Source organism: Manis javanica, chromosome 2 (assembly GCF_040802235.1).
Source record: "Manis javanica isolate MJ-LG chromosome 2, MJ_LKY, whole genome shotgun sequence".
Lineage (NCBI taxonomy): Eukaryota > Metazoa > Chordata > Mammalia > Pholidota > Manidae > Manis > Manis javanica.
Window position 1 is genome coordinate 37,638,177 of NC_133157.1, and position 13,743 is coordinate 37,651,919.

At 38.4% G+C, this 13,743-nt stretch overlaps 1 protein-coding gene and 1 long non-coding RNA gene across 6 annotated transcripts in view; both read left to right on the forward strand.

Moving 5' to 3' along the window:
- Nucleotides 1-9,259, forward strand: part of RIGI (RNA sensor RIG-I) — a 66,541-nt gene extending 57,282 nt beyond the window's left edge. For 4 of the 5 annotated variants that reach the window (XM_037009779.2, XM_037009776.2, XM_073228397.1 and 1 more), the window contains 4 exons: nucleotides 707-877; nucleotides 2,196-2,347; nucleotides 7,019-7,162; nucleotides 8,741-9,259. In XM_037009779.2, the coding sequence (XP_036865674.2) occupies nucleotides 707-877; nucleotides 2,196-2,347; nucleotides 7,019-7,162; nucleotides 8,741-9,037 (764 nt within the window). In that variant the 3' untranslated portion in view covers nucleotides 9,038-9,259. The remainder of the gene's footprint in view (nucleotides 1-706; nucleotides 878-2,195; nucleotides 2,348-7,018; nucleotides 7,163-8,740) is intronic. The other variant, XM_037009778.2, reaches the window with a different exon arrangement.
- A 4,315-nt stretch (nucleotides 9,260-13,574) lies between these two features.
- The window catches only part of LOC108400843 (uncharacterized), a 40,212-nt gene continuing 40,043 nt past the window's right edge, over nucleotides 13,575-13,743 (forward strand). The window contains exon 1 of the long non-coding RNA XR_012127673.1: nucleotides 13,575-13,742. This is a non-coding gene — a long non-coding RNA (uncharacterized lncRNA). The remainder of the gene's footprint in view (nucleotide 13,743) is intronic.

The following is a 13,743-nucleotide window of genomic DNA, read 5'->3' on the forward strand; positions in this document are numbered from 1 at the left end:
TTGTTCATTAGAAGATGATGGTGAAATGAAATTGGTTTGGCCATAATAAAATATATCTCAGATTTTTACTGCTAGTATACTGTGAAAAAATTGGAAGTTTTACAAATTCTGTTAACTCTAAGGTAGAGACCCTGGTACTCTTTCTCCTCTCAGTACATAAGTGGTAGAGAACTGTATACTGTTGGGGTCCTAGACTTAAATTCAGGATTCAGTTCTGCCATTAGCTAGCCTGTCAGTTTTTGATACCTCCAGAACCTCATGATCTTCATTTGTAAAGGGGAATCATACTTGCCACATCAACTTAAAAGGGCTTTGTGAATTCCAGTGAGTAAGTAGATGTGAAAATGCTTTGTCAGCTCTAGTCTCCTATACACATGCAAAGGCTTTATAATATGCTGCTGATATTTTCACAAAAACTCAGTATTTGTTCTGAGATAACGTGACTGAAGCTACACAGCTTGTAAGTGCCACAGCTGGGATTGGAACTCAGGCAGTCTTCTGGCAGAGTCCAAGTTAGATTCCCCCTAATGCCCCTTCTAAAATAAGAATAGGAATTGGCCCCTCTGGCTAGGGTTTTTGGGGCATCATGAATATAAAGCACTTAAGGTACCTGGCATGTAATAAGCATTCTATAATTAGAGCTGTTTTTTCAAGGGTAAAGTTCCCTCTTTGGTGAGTTGTGTAATACCCTCTGACTTAAACACAGGAATGACCCTCCCAGCGCAGAAGTGTGTGTTGGATGCATTCAGAGCCAATGGAGATAACAAGATGCTGATCGCCACCTCAGTAGCTGATGAAGGACTCGACATTGCTCATTGCAATCTGGTCATTCTGTATGAGTATGTGGGCAGTGTCATCAAAATGATCCAAACCAGAGGTGAGAGAAGTTTTGATGCCATTATTAATTAGCTGCCAATTGGTCTGAGTGTATCTGTCATTCTGAATGTTCTCGTTTACTGAGCCATTGTTGGGTGTGTGACCAGTGGCACAGTGGACTCTGGCATTATTGACCTTAAAGGTAGTTTCCTTGGTCAGGTTTGGGTGCTACAGTTTTGTCCACTAACATATACCTATTTTGACTCTTGCTCACAGTAAATACTGTTTACTTTACCAACATTGACTGACACATTTATGGAAGGGTGATCCCCAGGTGGATGAAGTCTTAGGCAGGCAGTGTGTGGACCTTTCATGGTTAAATTTGTGGTGCTCATGGGCTCCCTGTAGTCCAGAAGAGATACTCCATGGGTTCTTCTGTCTCACTTGAACTAGATAGTCTCCTAACTAGTCTCTGTTCCTTTTTCCAGTTTCCATAACAACAGCTGTCACATTACTTCCTGAAAAACAGCTCTGAGCAAGTCACTTCCCTGTATAGAAACTCCAGTGGTTCCCTGATTTACTTGATGTCAAAAAGTTCAAAATCCAGCACCCACTTATCTTTCCAACCTCATTTCCAATTCTTCCCCTTTATTTATTATCCATTTCAGCTAACCTGACTTTATCATTTTCTTCCTTGTTGAAAGAATTGTTCATGTACTACTACTGATAAGATTGTTTTTCCTCTTCCCCTGCCTCCATATCACCTGTCCCTAATTCCCCCTGGATGCAATAATCTCTCTTTGGAATGCCCTTGGCTCTTCATATCTATCTTTCTTATAGCACTTACTATTTCCACCTATATTTTGGTGGTTGTGAACATATCAATCCCATTTCCTGAAGGCTCTTGAGAGAGGGTCTGTTTATTATTGATCTTAGAGCCCTCAGCATGTTCCTGAGGGTTCATGTTGGACTGTCTTTAAAGCAGTGTTTTTGTAATGTGGCTGCCCAATCACACTGCACCATGGAGACCCTGAGGAAGCCAGGCTAGATGGGCACTTTTTTAATGTGCAGGTGCACACCTTCATTTGAGTCCATACTCTTAACAGCTCAGTTTGCCAGAAAGCAGGATTCAGTGAACCAAAGTTGTATTTTAGGAATATCCCTACCCTTGTCCCTCTGCCAATTGGTCTGATTTGTGAGTGTGTCTTTTATTCTGGATTTTCTCCTTTACTGAGCCATAGTTGAGTGTGTGACCAGTGACATGGTGGACTCTGGTTTAATTGACCTTAAAGGTGGCTTACTTGGTCAGGATTGGGTATTCTCAGATTTTTCAGAGTTTTAAGTCAAAGACATCAAATAATATATTTATTTTCTGATAGGCAGAGGAAGAGCAAGAGGTAGCAAGTGCTTTCTTGTGACTAGTAATGCTGATGTAATTGAAAAAGAAAAAATAAACATATGCAAAGAAAAAATGATGAATGACTCTATTTTACGCCTTCAGTCATGGGATGAAGCAGTATTTAAAGAAAAGGTAAGTCTTTTAATCTGTGTTAGTCTTTCAGATATGACCATAAGTAATAAACAGGGAATGTGAGCATGGCTGGTACCTTTTATCGTGTTTCTCCAAGTGTTGCATTAAAACTTAAGTTAGTGCTTAAAATTTTATCCTGCAGTGGACATCAGATTCATTTTGCTTTAAGTCTCAGTGAGATTAAACCATATTTTATTAGTGCTAATACCTGAAATTATGTTTTTGGATTTAAAAGGCAAACTGAGCAAAATTACTCTTAAGTTGACAGTTCATCTTGAGGACTACACCTTAACACTACAAGACATAGACCTTCTTAATCTTTCCTCAGATGTTCCTTTCTCTCTAAACATCGGAGTCCTCAGAGAAAAGCTCCCAGTGTACTGTGTAGGTGGTGTTGGACGCCTGTTTGTAGGTATGGATAATGACATATACTTTGGAGTAGCATACCTGTTCAACTCAGCTTCTTGATAGTGACCTTCATTTTACTGTAATTTCCTTAATAACACAGAAACATGAACCAGATTGGGGAAAGTCAAGATGCACACACACGCACATGCCTGCGTGTACACCCACACTTTCTTTAAAACCCTTTGCGGATTTTCATCTCACAGTCTCTGAAAATGTTCAGCACTGTAGGGCTGGAGAAGAGCTGCATTAGAATCAGTGGTTCTAGTCCCAGTTCTGCCATTTACAAGATGTGTGACCTCAGGAAATTACTCTGCCTTTTAAATCACCAGTCTCCTCATTCATAAAGTTGGGAAAATAACAGCATTTAACTCACAGGGCAGTTTCGGAGATAAAAATGAGATGTATACATTGTTTAGCACAGTGCCTGGTGTAAAATAAGTGCTGAAGAAATGAGAGTTGTTGTTGGACAGAGGTGTGAGACATATTCTAACTTCACAAAGATAAACCTTACAATTCAGTAGACAAAAGCGAGGAACCCTATTTTTTCCAAAAAAGGAAAGCCTTTTACCTTTCTCCTGGAGTGAAGAACAAGATGTGGATGTAAAGAAGTTCAGTTTCCAACATGATATGCTTATAACTACACACAATCAGGGTTTCATAGTTTTGATTTTTCCACCTCAGTACATGGAGTTAGGCTGCCTCTTCAACTACAGGTGGAGGGGGATGCTGTATGTGGTAGATTTAGTCTGTGACTTTGGTTGAGCCTCTTTATCCTCTTACTGAGTTTTATTTAGCTTTAAGTATATCAATAATAGTTTGTTTTAACTTACTAGGTTTTATATCTGTTGGCTATAGGAAATTTAGAATATTTTGGATTATTAGTAGTTAATTAAATTTTATTATCATTAGATGTGAATGAATTTTTTTTTAATTGATGCCTAAAAGGCAAGTTCATATTTTTACCCTGTTTCCTATCACATTCTCCTTGCCCCCAATCTGCCTTGGGTAGTGATTAGAATCATGTCTGAGAAAACGGAATTAGAATTGCTCATAGGGAAATGTATATCATGTAACCTAGGACTTTCACTTCTGGAAATTTATCCAAATGAAATAAGGGGATCAGTGCACATAACAGTGTTATAAATGACATACGGGGAGGGAGATTTCCATTAACAATGACAGAAGTGACTGCAAGTCATACATGCAGAACATGGGGTCTCCACTAAGCCCTGTAAATGCTTTATTTATATCAACAGGCCTCACAGTAATCCATGCAGTAGAGTCTCTTGTTTTGTCATTTTGTAGGAGGGAAATTGAGGCATGAAGGCATCAGTGCCTTGTAGATCACATAGCTAGTTAGGAGTGGAACTGGCAGAGCCCATCTGTTCAATATCTACTGGCTTAACCAGAAATGTTTGAAGCATAAGTAAATACAAAGTATTTTACTGAGAAGTACAAAAATTTTACTGACAGATATAAGATAAATTAGGACAAAAGAAAAGAACATGGTAATGTTCTTGAATAGAATGGCTGAATATTTTAAAGATGTGCATTAATCCCAAATTCACTTACAGGTTTATCATAACCCATAATCAAAGTATAAATGGCATTTAACTTGATAAAATGGCCCCAGAGTTTATATATAAGAATAAATAGATGAAAATAGCTATGATAGCTCTGAAAAAATAATAAATGAATGGGAATTGCCCTACCCAATACTGAAGTACAAACTACTGTCATTAACATTTTTATGGTGGTTAAGACCAGCCTAACAGAGAAAAGCTAATACCAATGAGTATTTAACCTGTGCCAGGTGATCCTGAGCAGTTATAAACTCATGCTACCTCCCAACAGCCCATGAATTAGGTGCTGTTATTGTTCCTACCTTGTATTTGAGGGAATTGAGGCACTTGCCCCAAATCACATGCTGCTAAGTGGTAGGAAGAGGATTTGCACCTAGGCTGTTTCTACCTGAAACACTGATAAAAAAGAGGCAGCATCACAAACTGGTGGGACAGAGCAGATCCTTCTACAGTTGACATTGTGGAAATCACATGTTCTTTCTTCCTGCATGATGTTTCAAGTTTCCTTGTTTTATCATTAACTTAGAGAACTTCTTTTTTGGCTATTCTTTTAGGGTCTGTTGTTGAGTAAATTCTCTTAGTTTTCCTTCATCTGAGAATGTCTTGATTTCTCCTTTATTTTTGAAGGATATTGCTGGGTATAAGAGTCTGAGTTGACAGTTATCTTTCAGTATTTGAAAAATATTGTGTCACTTCCTTTTGGCCTCCATAGTCTCTGCTGAGAAATCTGCTGTCATTCAGATAGTTTTCCCTGTATAGGTAAGGTGTCCTTTTTTTCTGGCTGCTTTCAGATTTTTTTCCTATGTCTTTGTTTTCAGAAGCTTAATTGTAATGTGTCTTGGTGTGGATTATTTTAGGTTTTCCTGTTTAGTGATTTGTTCAGTTTCTTGAATCTGTAAGTTTATGTTACATTATGTTAAATTTGGGAATGCTCAGCCATTATTTCTTCCAGTACTTTTTAAGCTCTGCTCTCTTTCTTTTTCTAAGACCCCAGTGACATAAATATTAGATCTTTTTTAATAGACCTAAAGGTCCCTGAGGCTCTGTTCATTTTTTTAAAGTCTATTTCTATTTTTTTGGTTTGTTTATTTGGGTAATTTATATATTTTTATTTTCCAGGTCACTGATTTTTCCTTTGTCCCCTCCATTCTGCTGTTTGAGCCCATCCACTGAGCTTTTAATTTTGTTTATTGTATTTTTCAGTTCTAAAATTCCCATTTGGTTCTTCTTGATATCTTCCATTTCTTTGTTAAGCCTTTATATTTGTTCATGTTTCAAAAGTGTTTGTGATTACTCATTGAAGCATTTTTATTATAGCTACTTTGAAAATTTTCATCTCTGTCATCTTAGAGTTGGCATCAATTGATTGTCTTTTTTTCATTCAATTTGAGATATTTCTGTTTTTTGTTATGAAGAATCATTTATTTACTAAAACCTGGACATTGTCATACTATGTTATGAAACTCAGGATCAGATTTAACCTTCTGTGTTTTTTCTGACTCTGTTCTGGCAGAGGAGGTGGGGACATTATCTCATTACTGCCAGGTGGAGATAGAAGTCTAGGTTCACCACTCAGCTTCTACTGATAGCAAAAAGGGGAGGTTCCTCATTACTGCTGGTCAGGGTGGGAGCTCTGGTGCACCACCAGATTTCCACTGACACCACAAGTGTGTGGAGCCACCATGTGGCAGGGCTGAAAGCCCCGGCTTTCTACTTGGTCTTTCTTCTCTGACGAGCAGGTGGGAGTGCTGGGTGCTCCATTACAGCCCTGCCATAGAGTCATCACTCAGCCTTTGCTGGTATAGGTGGCAGTTGAGCCACAGGTTTGTTTTTTATTTCTGTAGTGACTGGTAGGAATAGAAGTTATTGTCTAAGCAGTTTTCTGTTCTGCTAAGCTGCCCCTTTCTTGACCCATTGGCTAGAGAGAGTAGGCTTTTGTTAATACTTGAAAAAAATATGTGTCCATGGGCATTTGTGGTTGCCAGCTTCTTCAGCTTCAAGTCTGGGATATATGAGGTGAAAAGAAAACCCAGGGACTCACCACCACCATGTTGTTTCTAGTGTACTGAGGGTCCTAGCTGGTCTGCCTTCTGCTCTTCACCCTGAAGAATCCTTGTATGTTTATTTTATATATAATGCTCAGGGTTCTTAGTTGTAGTTGGCCAAGGCCTAAATTTTGAAATAGAATGCAGTCTTACTATACATACATTTAATTTTACTATAATTCAACAATATTTTCTGTGGTTACAAGGGGAGAGAGAAAAAAGACTTTAGGTGGGGGGGGGGGCTCTTCTGCCTGCTGTTCCATCCAATAGGTTTATGCCCTGGAATTGGGTGTAATTATGCCTGAAACAGTCAATTTGTAAAGGATTTTTAAAGCTTTATCAACTACTAATGTAGAAAGTATGATTCAAAAGAGTATTTTATGGACATCTTTAGTGCTTATATGGAATCTTTGATGAAGAAATTAAAAAACTAATTGGAGGCCTAACAAAAGAGTTAGGAGAACCAATAAAATTATCTGTGAGATTTTTATAAATAAGGCAAAGTACTGTATGTTCATGGATGTTACATATGAATGATTGTATATATATATATGTGTGTGTATGTATGGGGCTATGTATATACCTCTTATTCTTAAATTACAAATTTATGAGGTTGGGTTTTTTTTTGTATGTAGGTTTGCAAGATACAAAGTCATGAAAAATTCATCAGGGATAGTCAAGAAAAGGTAAAACCTGTACCTGATAAGAAAAATAAAAAACTGCTCTGCAAAAAGTGCAAAGCTTTTGCATGTTATACAGCTGATATAAGAGTGGTGGAGGTAAGCAGCCTTTTTAACAAAGAGCACAGGGTCATTTTTTAGCACTAATTAAAATTTACTATTTATTGTGAAATAGTTTATAGTAAGAATACTATTATTTCTGTTGTTATCATGACCATGGTCCATGTGTTTTAAAAAGGCCAGGAAGTTAAAAAGAAACCCTTGATGTTCAATAACAGTGAAATAGTTTTAAAAATTGCTGCACAGCTACTTAATTAAATATTATGTAGCCATTAAATGTTATGCTAAATACAATATGATATCCTGGATTAGATCTGAGAACAGATAAACAATATTATTAGAAAAAGTGGTAAAATCAGTAGTTTAGTTAATAGTTATGCACCACTATTAACTTCTTAGTTTTGACAAATGCACTATGGTATTTAGCATTCAGAGAAGCTGGGTGAAGGGAATATAGTAACTCTGGACTATCTCTGCAACTTTTCTGTAAAACTAAAGTTATTCCAAAGTAAAGTTAATTAAACAAAATGATAAATATGCTATGATTATAGCAGTGTGAAATAATAGCAATATTACCATCTACTACCAACCACAAAAAATAAAAAATCTTGACTTGCACAGAAAAATGACTAGAGGAGATATACTAAAATATATCAGTATTTTATAGTGGGATTCTGTTTTTTTTTTCTCTTTCTACTACTATATGGTTTCTAAATTTTGTTTTTGGTATGAATTACTTTTATAATGAAAACAAAATATGAACTTACTTTAAAAACATAACATCTGCAGGTTAGCTTTCTATACATATATTTTTTTTTCCTTAAAACTTTTAGAAAATCTCCAAAGACAAAATTGTATTTAACTCTAACAGTGCAGATAGAGGGGAGAGTAGGGTGCCTGGACTTGTTCAGATGATGATTATTGGGGTTCTGTTTGGTCTTTGGAAAGCTGAAGTCTGGAATCAGTCCCACTGTTTGAGCAAGATGCATATCAGGGGTGATAGTGGCAGGGTCCTGTAGCTTTGTAAGTCTGCTTTTTTAGCTGTCAAAAGTCCTTTCAGCTCCAGTTTGGTTGATTTTGTCGAGTGGCCCTTTTAGACTGCACGTTTTCCTGGGGGCTTGTATGTTGGATCTGCACTCTTTCTGTGCAGTGTGGCCTTTGTCAGGTTTCTCTAATGCTGACTGTAGGTGGGCCTGTGGACACTTAGTCCTTAAGCCTCTTCAGATCCACTTGACCTTTAGTTGTTTTTCTGTGTCCTTTTGATTGTACCCATCAGGGCCCTGGTAGACTCAGGCTTTGCAGATCTTTGACAAATACCCATTTGTTTCTAAATTAATAAAGTATCCACTTTTGGAAGGTAGGTTTCCTGGAAACGTCTTAGTCTTCCTCTTCATGAGATGTCCCCTATTACTTCACTTGTACCCCCATCCTTACCCCCGCCCACGTAGCTGAGAGTCAGGCAGGTGAACTCATATTTTCTTTTTACCCCATCTTTAAAATAAGTGGGATCCCACCTGCTCTTCATCTCATATTATTGTGGAGTTTTCTTTTTTGATCACAATTATGTACTGGTTCTGCTGTTCTGTTTTGTGTATTATTCGATCCCTTTCTCTGTAGGAATGCCATTACACTGTGGTTGGAGATGCTTTTAGGACATGCTGTATAACTAAATTACACCCCAAACCAAAGAGCTTTGGGAATTTTGAGAAGACAGCAAAGATCTTCTGTGCCAGACAGAACTGCAACCAAGACTGGGGAATCTATATGAAGTACAAGGCATTTGAAATTCCAGTTATAAAAATTGAAAGTTTTGTGGTGGAAGATGTTGCAACTGGTGCTCAGAAACTGTATGCAAAGTGGAGAGACTTTCATTTTGAGAAGATGCCATTTGGCCCTGCAGAAATGTCCAAATGACCTCAAGACCTTAATTTCCGCTATAGGGAATGGATGAGCTTGAAGCATTGTGAAGATACTTTACCTAAGGCTAATACCATACTGAATATTTTTACTTAACTTCACCATCTGTTTATTGTTTTCAACAGTTTGTACTATAAAGCACAAATGAGTGAATCACAGTACTGAATGATTTCAATAGAGCTCCAAGTACTTCGGAAAAATTAAAAAGCCTTAACCTCTGTTTCTGTCCTTCCCTTCAGAACCAAGTGCCACTGCACAGCCAGTCGCCTCTCAGTACACAATGGAATGAATGAGTGAGTGAGTGAATGAAGTGTTGAAAGGTTTTCCATACTTCCCTTTCTTTCCTTAACCTACTGTAAACTGTCTTTTGCCCTTGACAATCTACTGGAATTGTTCTTAATCAAGGTCACTAGTGACTCTGGTTGCCAAATCCATTGGGTGTTTCTTAGTCCTTTTCTCTGTTTGACCTCTTTGCTGCTTTTGGCCCTGTCTAGTGTTCCTTTCTTGGAACTCCCCTTTGGATTTGATCTCTTTTAGCACTATCCCAGTCTTGCTATTGGTTCCTCTTTGCTGGTCCCTTAAACGTTGATAATTCCAAGGGATCAATATATATGAATATATGATATATAGGTATAATCATTACATATACTCATGTTCTTTGTGTAGCAATGTGTGGCATGTAATCTTAAAATTCTGTAGTGGACAACTTTTAGTAATGGGGGCATGTAAATGATCCAGTGCTTCTTGAGTTCATGTAAGTTCTTTTAGTTTATTGCATGTCTTTGTCTATTAATTTTTCTTAACCTGTGCAATTTTCCCTTTTGAATAGGAAAGCCATTTTCTAGCAATAGTTGATGGTCAACACTTGGACTCTTGTTCGCAGTTAATTTCCCTTAAATGATACTGATGAGGAAATTTAGCTGCTCTTTCTATTTAAAAAGTTAGAATATGTATCCAAATGGCTTTCCTGTGTCATTTAAGTAGATTTGCTGACACTTTCAGAGCTTAGTTTGGGGTTTTCCAGACATGGAGGTAATTGCCTGCATTTTGCTGTTTCCGTGCAGGCCAAGTTACTTTGTTCAGGTCAGTGTAGGCGCTATAGTAATGTAAACACCTTCCTACAACAGATTCGGATTAGTTTTTTGTGATTCACCAGGACCATCAATGGCTTAAGCAAACCTCCAAACATCATAAAATATTAATAATATGTTCAACATGTGATGACACAACCCTTTTCAAGTAGCATCTGTTTACATCTTAAGGCTGTTTGGTGTCCAGGAGACCACCCAGACTACACAAATCAGCCCTGGATATCGGTTGGGCCCTCTATTTGAGCAGCTGTGCTGGCTGAGAGTCAGAGAACTTGCCAGTTACATAACCTCTCTTTGGCTTTCATCTGTAACACAAGGATAAAATGTAGCTTAAGGGTTAGTGGAGAGTTTTGAACTGAAATAAATATGTGGAAAAAAAGTACATGATATATAGATAGTAGTTGCTTGATAATTTTACTCTTAGTAATATTCTTAGTGAGACAGTAAAATGGATTATTTAAGGCAAATTGCTTGACTTTTATTCATTTTCCATTTATATTTTATTAGAATATTAAGGTCCTGGTAACCCAAAATGGAGTGCTTTTCCATACCACCAAGCAATTTTCTGACACCAGTTGGGTGTCCTGCAATTCAGCTCATTTCTGACTACCTGGAGATAGCGTCAGATCCCACAGGTTAAGTCTCCTAGGAGATTGCCCTTCCCCCTCCCACTTCAGATGCCAGTGGCAAATCTAGGTTGTCATTTGTGCTTCTCACAGACTGGTTATAGATTGGAAGTTCCAATGACATTCTCTTTGTTATTTGCTAGAGAAGCTCACAGAACTCAAAGGGATATTTTACTTACTAGATCACCAGTTTATTATAAAAGGGTATGTATAACTCAGGAACAACCAGATGTGAAAGATGCATAGGTTAAGGTATGGAGATAGGGCACAGAGTTTCCATGCTCTCTGTATCTCCACATGTTCACCAACCTGAAGTTCTCTAAACCCTGTCCTTTGGGTTTTTATGGAGGCTTCATTACAGACATGATTGATTAAATTGTTGGCCATCAATGATTGATGCAGCCTCTAGCTCCTCTCCCCTTGCCAGAGGTCGGGGGTGGAATTGAAAGTCCCAATCCTGTAATCAATGACTGGTTCTCTTGGCAACCGGCCCCCACCCTTAGGTGTATGGTTCAAAGGTCACCTCAATAACATACCGAGATAACTTTGTTCCTCTCATCAATTAGGAAATACCAAGTTTTAGAAGCTCTGTGACAGAAGTGGAAGACCAAATATTTTTCTTATTGTAAATCACAGTCTCACAAGTGTAACCTTTTATTTGAGAAGTGTGAAATTTATAAAGGGAAACCTCACTAAAAAGGAGTTGGGAGGCCAGCAGGGGGAGCGCTCATGCCCGACCACCTCTCATCAATTGCAAACCCAACCAGAAGACCTATCTTGCAAGGTGATACTGCATTAGCTCTCACTTCACTACCCAGGTAAGAGGAAAGAGGTTTTCCTTCTCCTGGCAACAGCCTAGCCAATGAAAGGCTGTCACAATTCAGCCAATGAGAAGCCACTAGCTTCGAACTCCCAGTTTACACCAATGGACTTTTTGTAACAGCCCTCCCAGCTCCAGCCTTTCCTCTACAGAAGAGTACTCCTCTCTTCCGTACTCAAGTGTGAATTGTAGTTTCCTGTTCTTTCCAAATAAACCCATTTTTGCTGGGTTTATTTTTAAGGTTCAACTGTCTAAAGGGTTCATTTTGGATGAAGGTGAATAGTCCCTCTCTTCAGCCAAAGAAGTCGGGTGACTAGAGGTGAGAAAACAAAAACTGGATTTTCTTGTTTGACTTTTGCATAATGGCAAACCATTGCCAGGCACAGAGCCTGGAAGAAGTAAGCACTTGGTTACTATTTATTGAAAGAAATCTGTAGGTAGAGTTTTAATAATTGCAAACTTTTGCTGATGCCCAAATTCTGATCACTGGATTTCTAGATCAAAGGCTGCATTTCAGAACCAACTGGGGAGTCATTCTCTGGGCACATACCCAGCCCCCATTAGAACTGCCAGAACGTTTGGCCATGTGTATTTTCTGAAGTCACTCAGGTGGTTTAGATAAAACCCACTGTGTGTGGGGGGGACTTGGTGAAGGGGGCAGTCTAGTAAACATAATGTTCCTCATGTAATTGTAGATTAATGATACAATAAATAAATAAATAAATAAAAAACAACAAACAAACAAAAAACCACTGTGTGATGACAGGACCCTGACAGTTCTGATGTGGTTTTCACCTGAAATGAAGTCACCTTCATTCAAATGCCAGATTGTGTAACAAGGGCAGTAAACTGTCCTTAAAAATGATATAATGACTGGAATTTAAAAAACAAGTTAATCATCTGGTCAGTGTTCCCTCAAGCATGTTCTATAGAACTCAATTGCTGAGATGCTCTGAAGAAAACATTCCGAGGTCAGATAGGTTTCTGTACCATATGCTGCCACCCTTCCCCTCCAACAACTGGTTTACAGGACACACCGTCATTATGCGTCACTGTTGGTTCTGCAGCAGTTAAGACCCATTTAACCCAGTGTTTTCTAAATACACTGGCCCTGGAACCCTTTTATTACATGGGTGTAGTTAACATCCTTCAGAAGCACAGTGGCAGGTATACAGCCCTGATGCTGACTATAGAACCAGAATCAAATGGTAGAATTAATTTCAGGATCATACCAGTAACTGTTTTATTATACTATGTAGCAAAACTATGAATTTCACTCAACAAATCTGTATTTAATGTGTGTAGGCCTCAGTTCTTGAATTACAAATTGTTAAAACTGTTAAAAAATGACCAGCTATAATTACATAATCTTTGTTCATAATTAGGCTTGTCCCGGTGGACAAAAATGACTTGGGTATTAAATGGTTGTCATGACATTTAATGACTTCCTAAGAAGGCAGCCAGTAGAACCTTACTTTCTTCAGAAGTAACTCTGTTGCTCCTACATAACGCTGCAGGGGACTGTCCTAACACAACCCTGAAAGAGAAACTGCCAAAAATAAGTCTCTTCATTTAGGTGACTAGGAAACCCCCAGTATTCTTTTGCCTAGGGAAAACTGGGAGACAGATCTCTAAGGTGACAAGTTAACTTGGCCCAGAGCTGCAGGTGGTCAGAGCCCCTAGCACATGAAGTGGTCCAGAAGAAATGAGGCCATCGTAAATGGGAGGCAAGATTAGAGGGGAAATGACAGGGAGGGAACTTGAATTTGAGTGTCTAGATGTGGCCATGGCCCCCCACTGTTGTTCTAGTTTTTTGAGCCTATTTTACTATTTTTTGCTTAAGCCAGTTTGGGTTATGCTTTTAACACCATAACTAAGAGTCATGACTCATTTATCTTTCCCCTAGCTTACTCTGCCCACCTACATGAGGGCTGCCCCATAACCAAAGACACACGTGCTTATTTGCTGCATTAAATAAGTTCGTCGGTTAACACTGTACACACCAATTAATGTCTGTTTCCCTAGACAGGACCAGGCAGTAATGGACTTAGGAAACTCTAAGAACAAAGATGTGAATCCTATAGAGAGGAAGGAGGAATGGGACCAGCAGGAGTAACATACTTTCAATTTGGACAATACGAGGACGTGCCTTCCTAAGAAACCAGG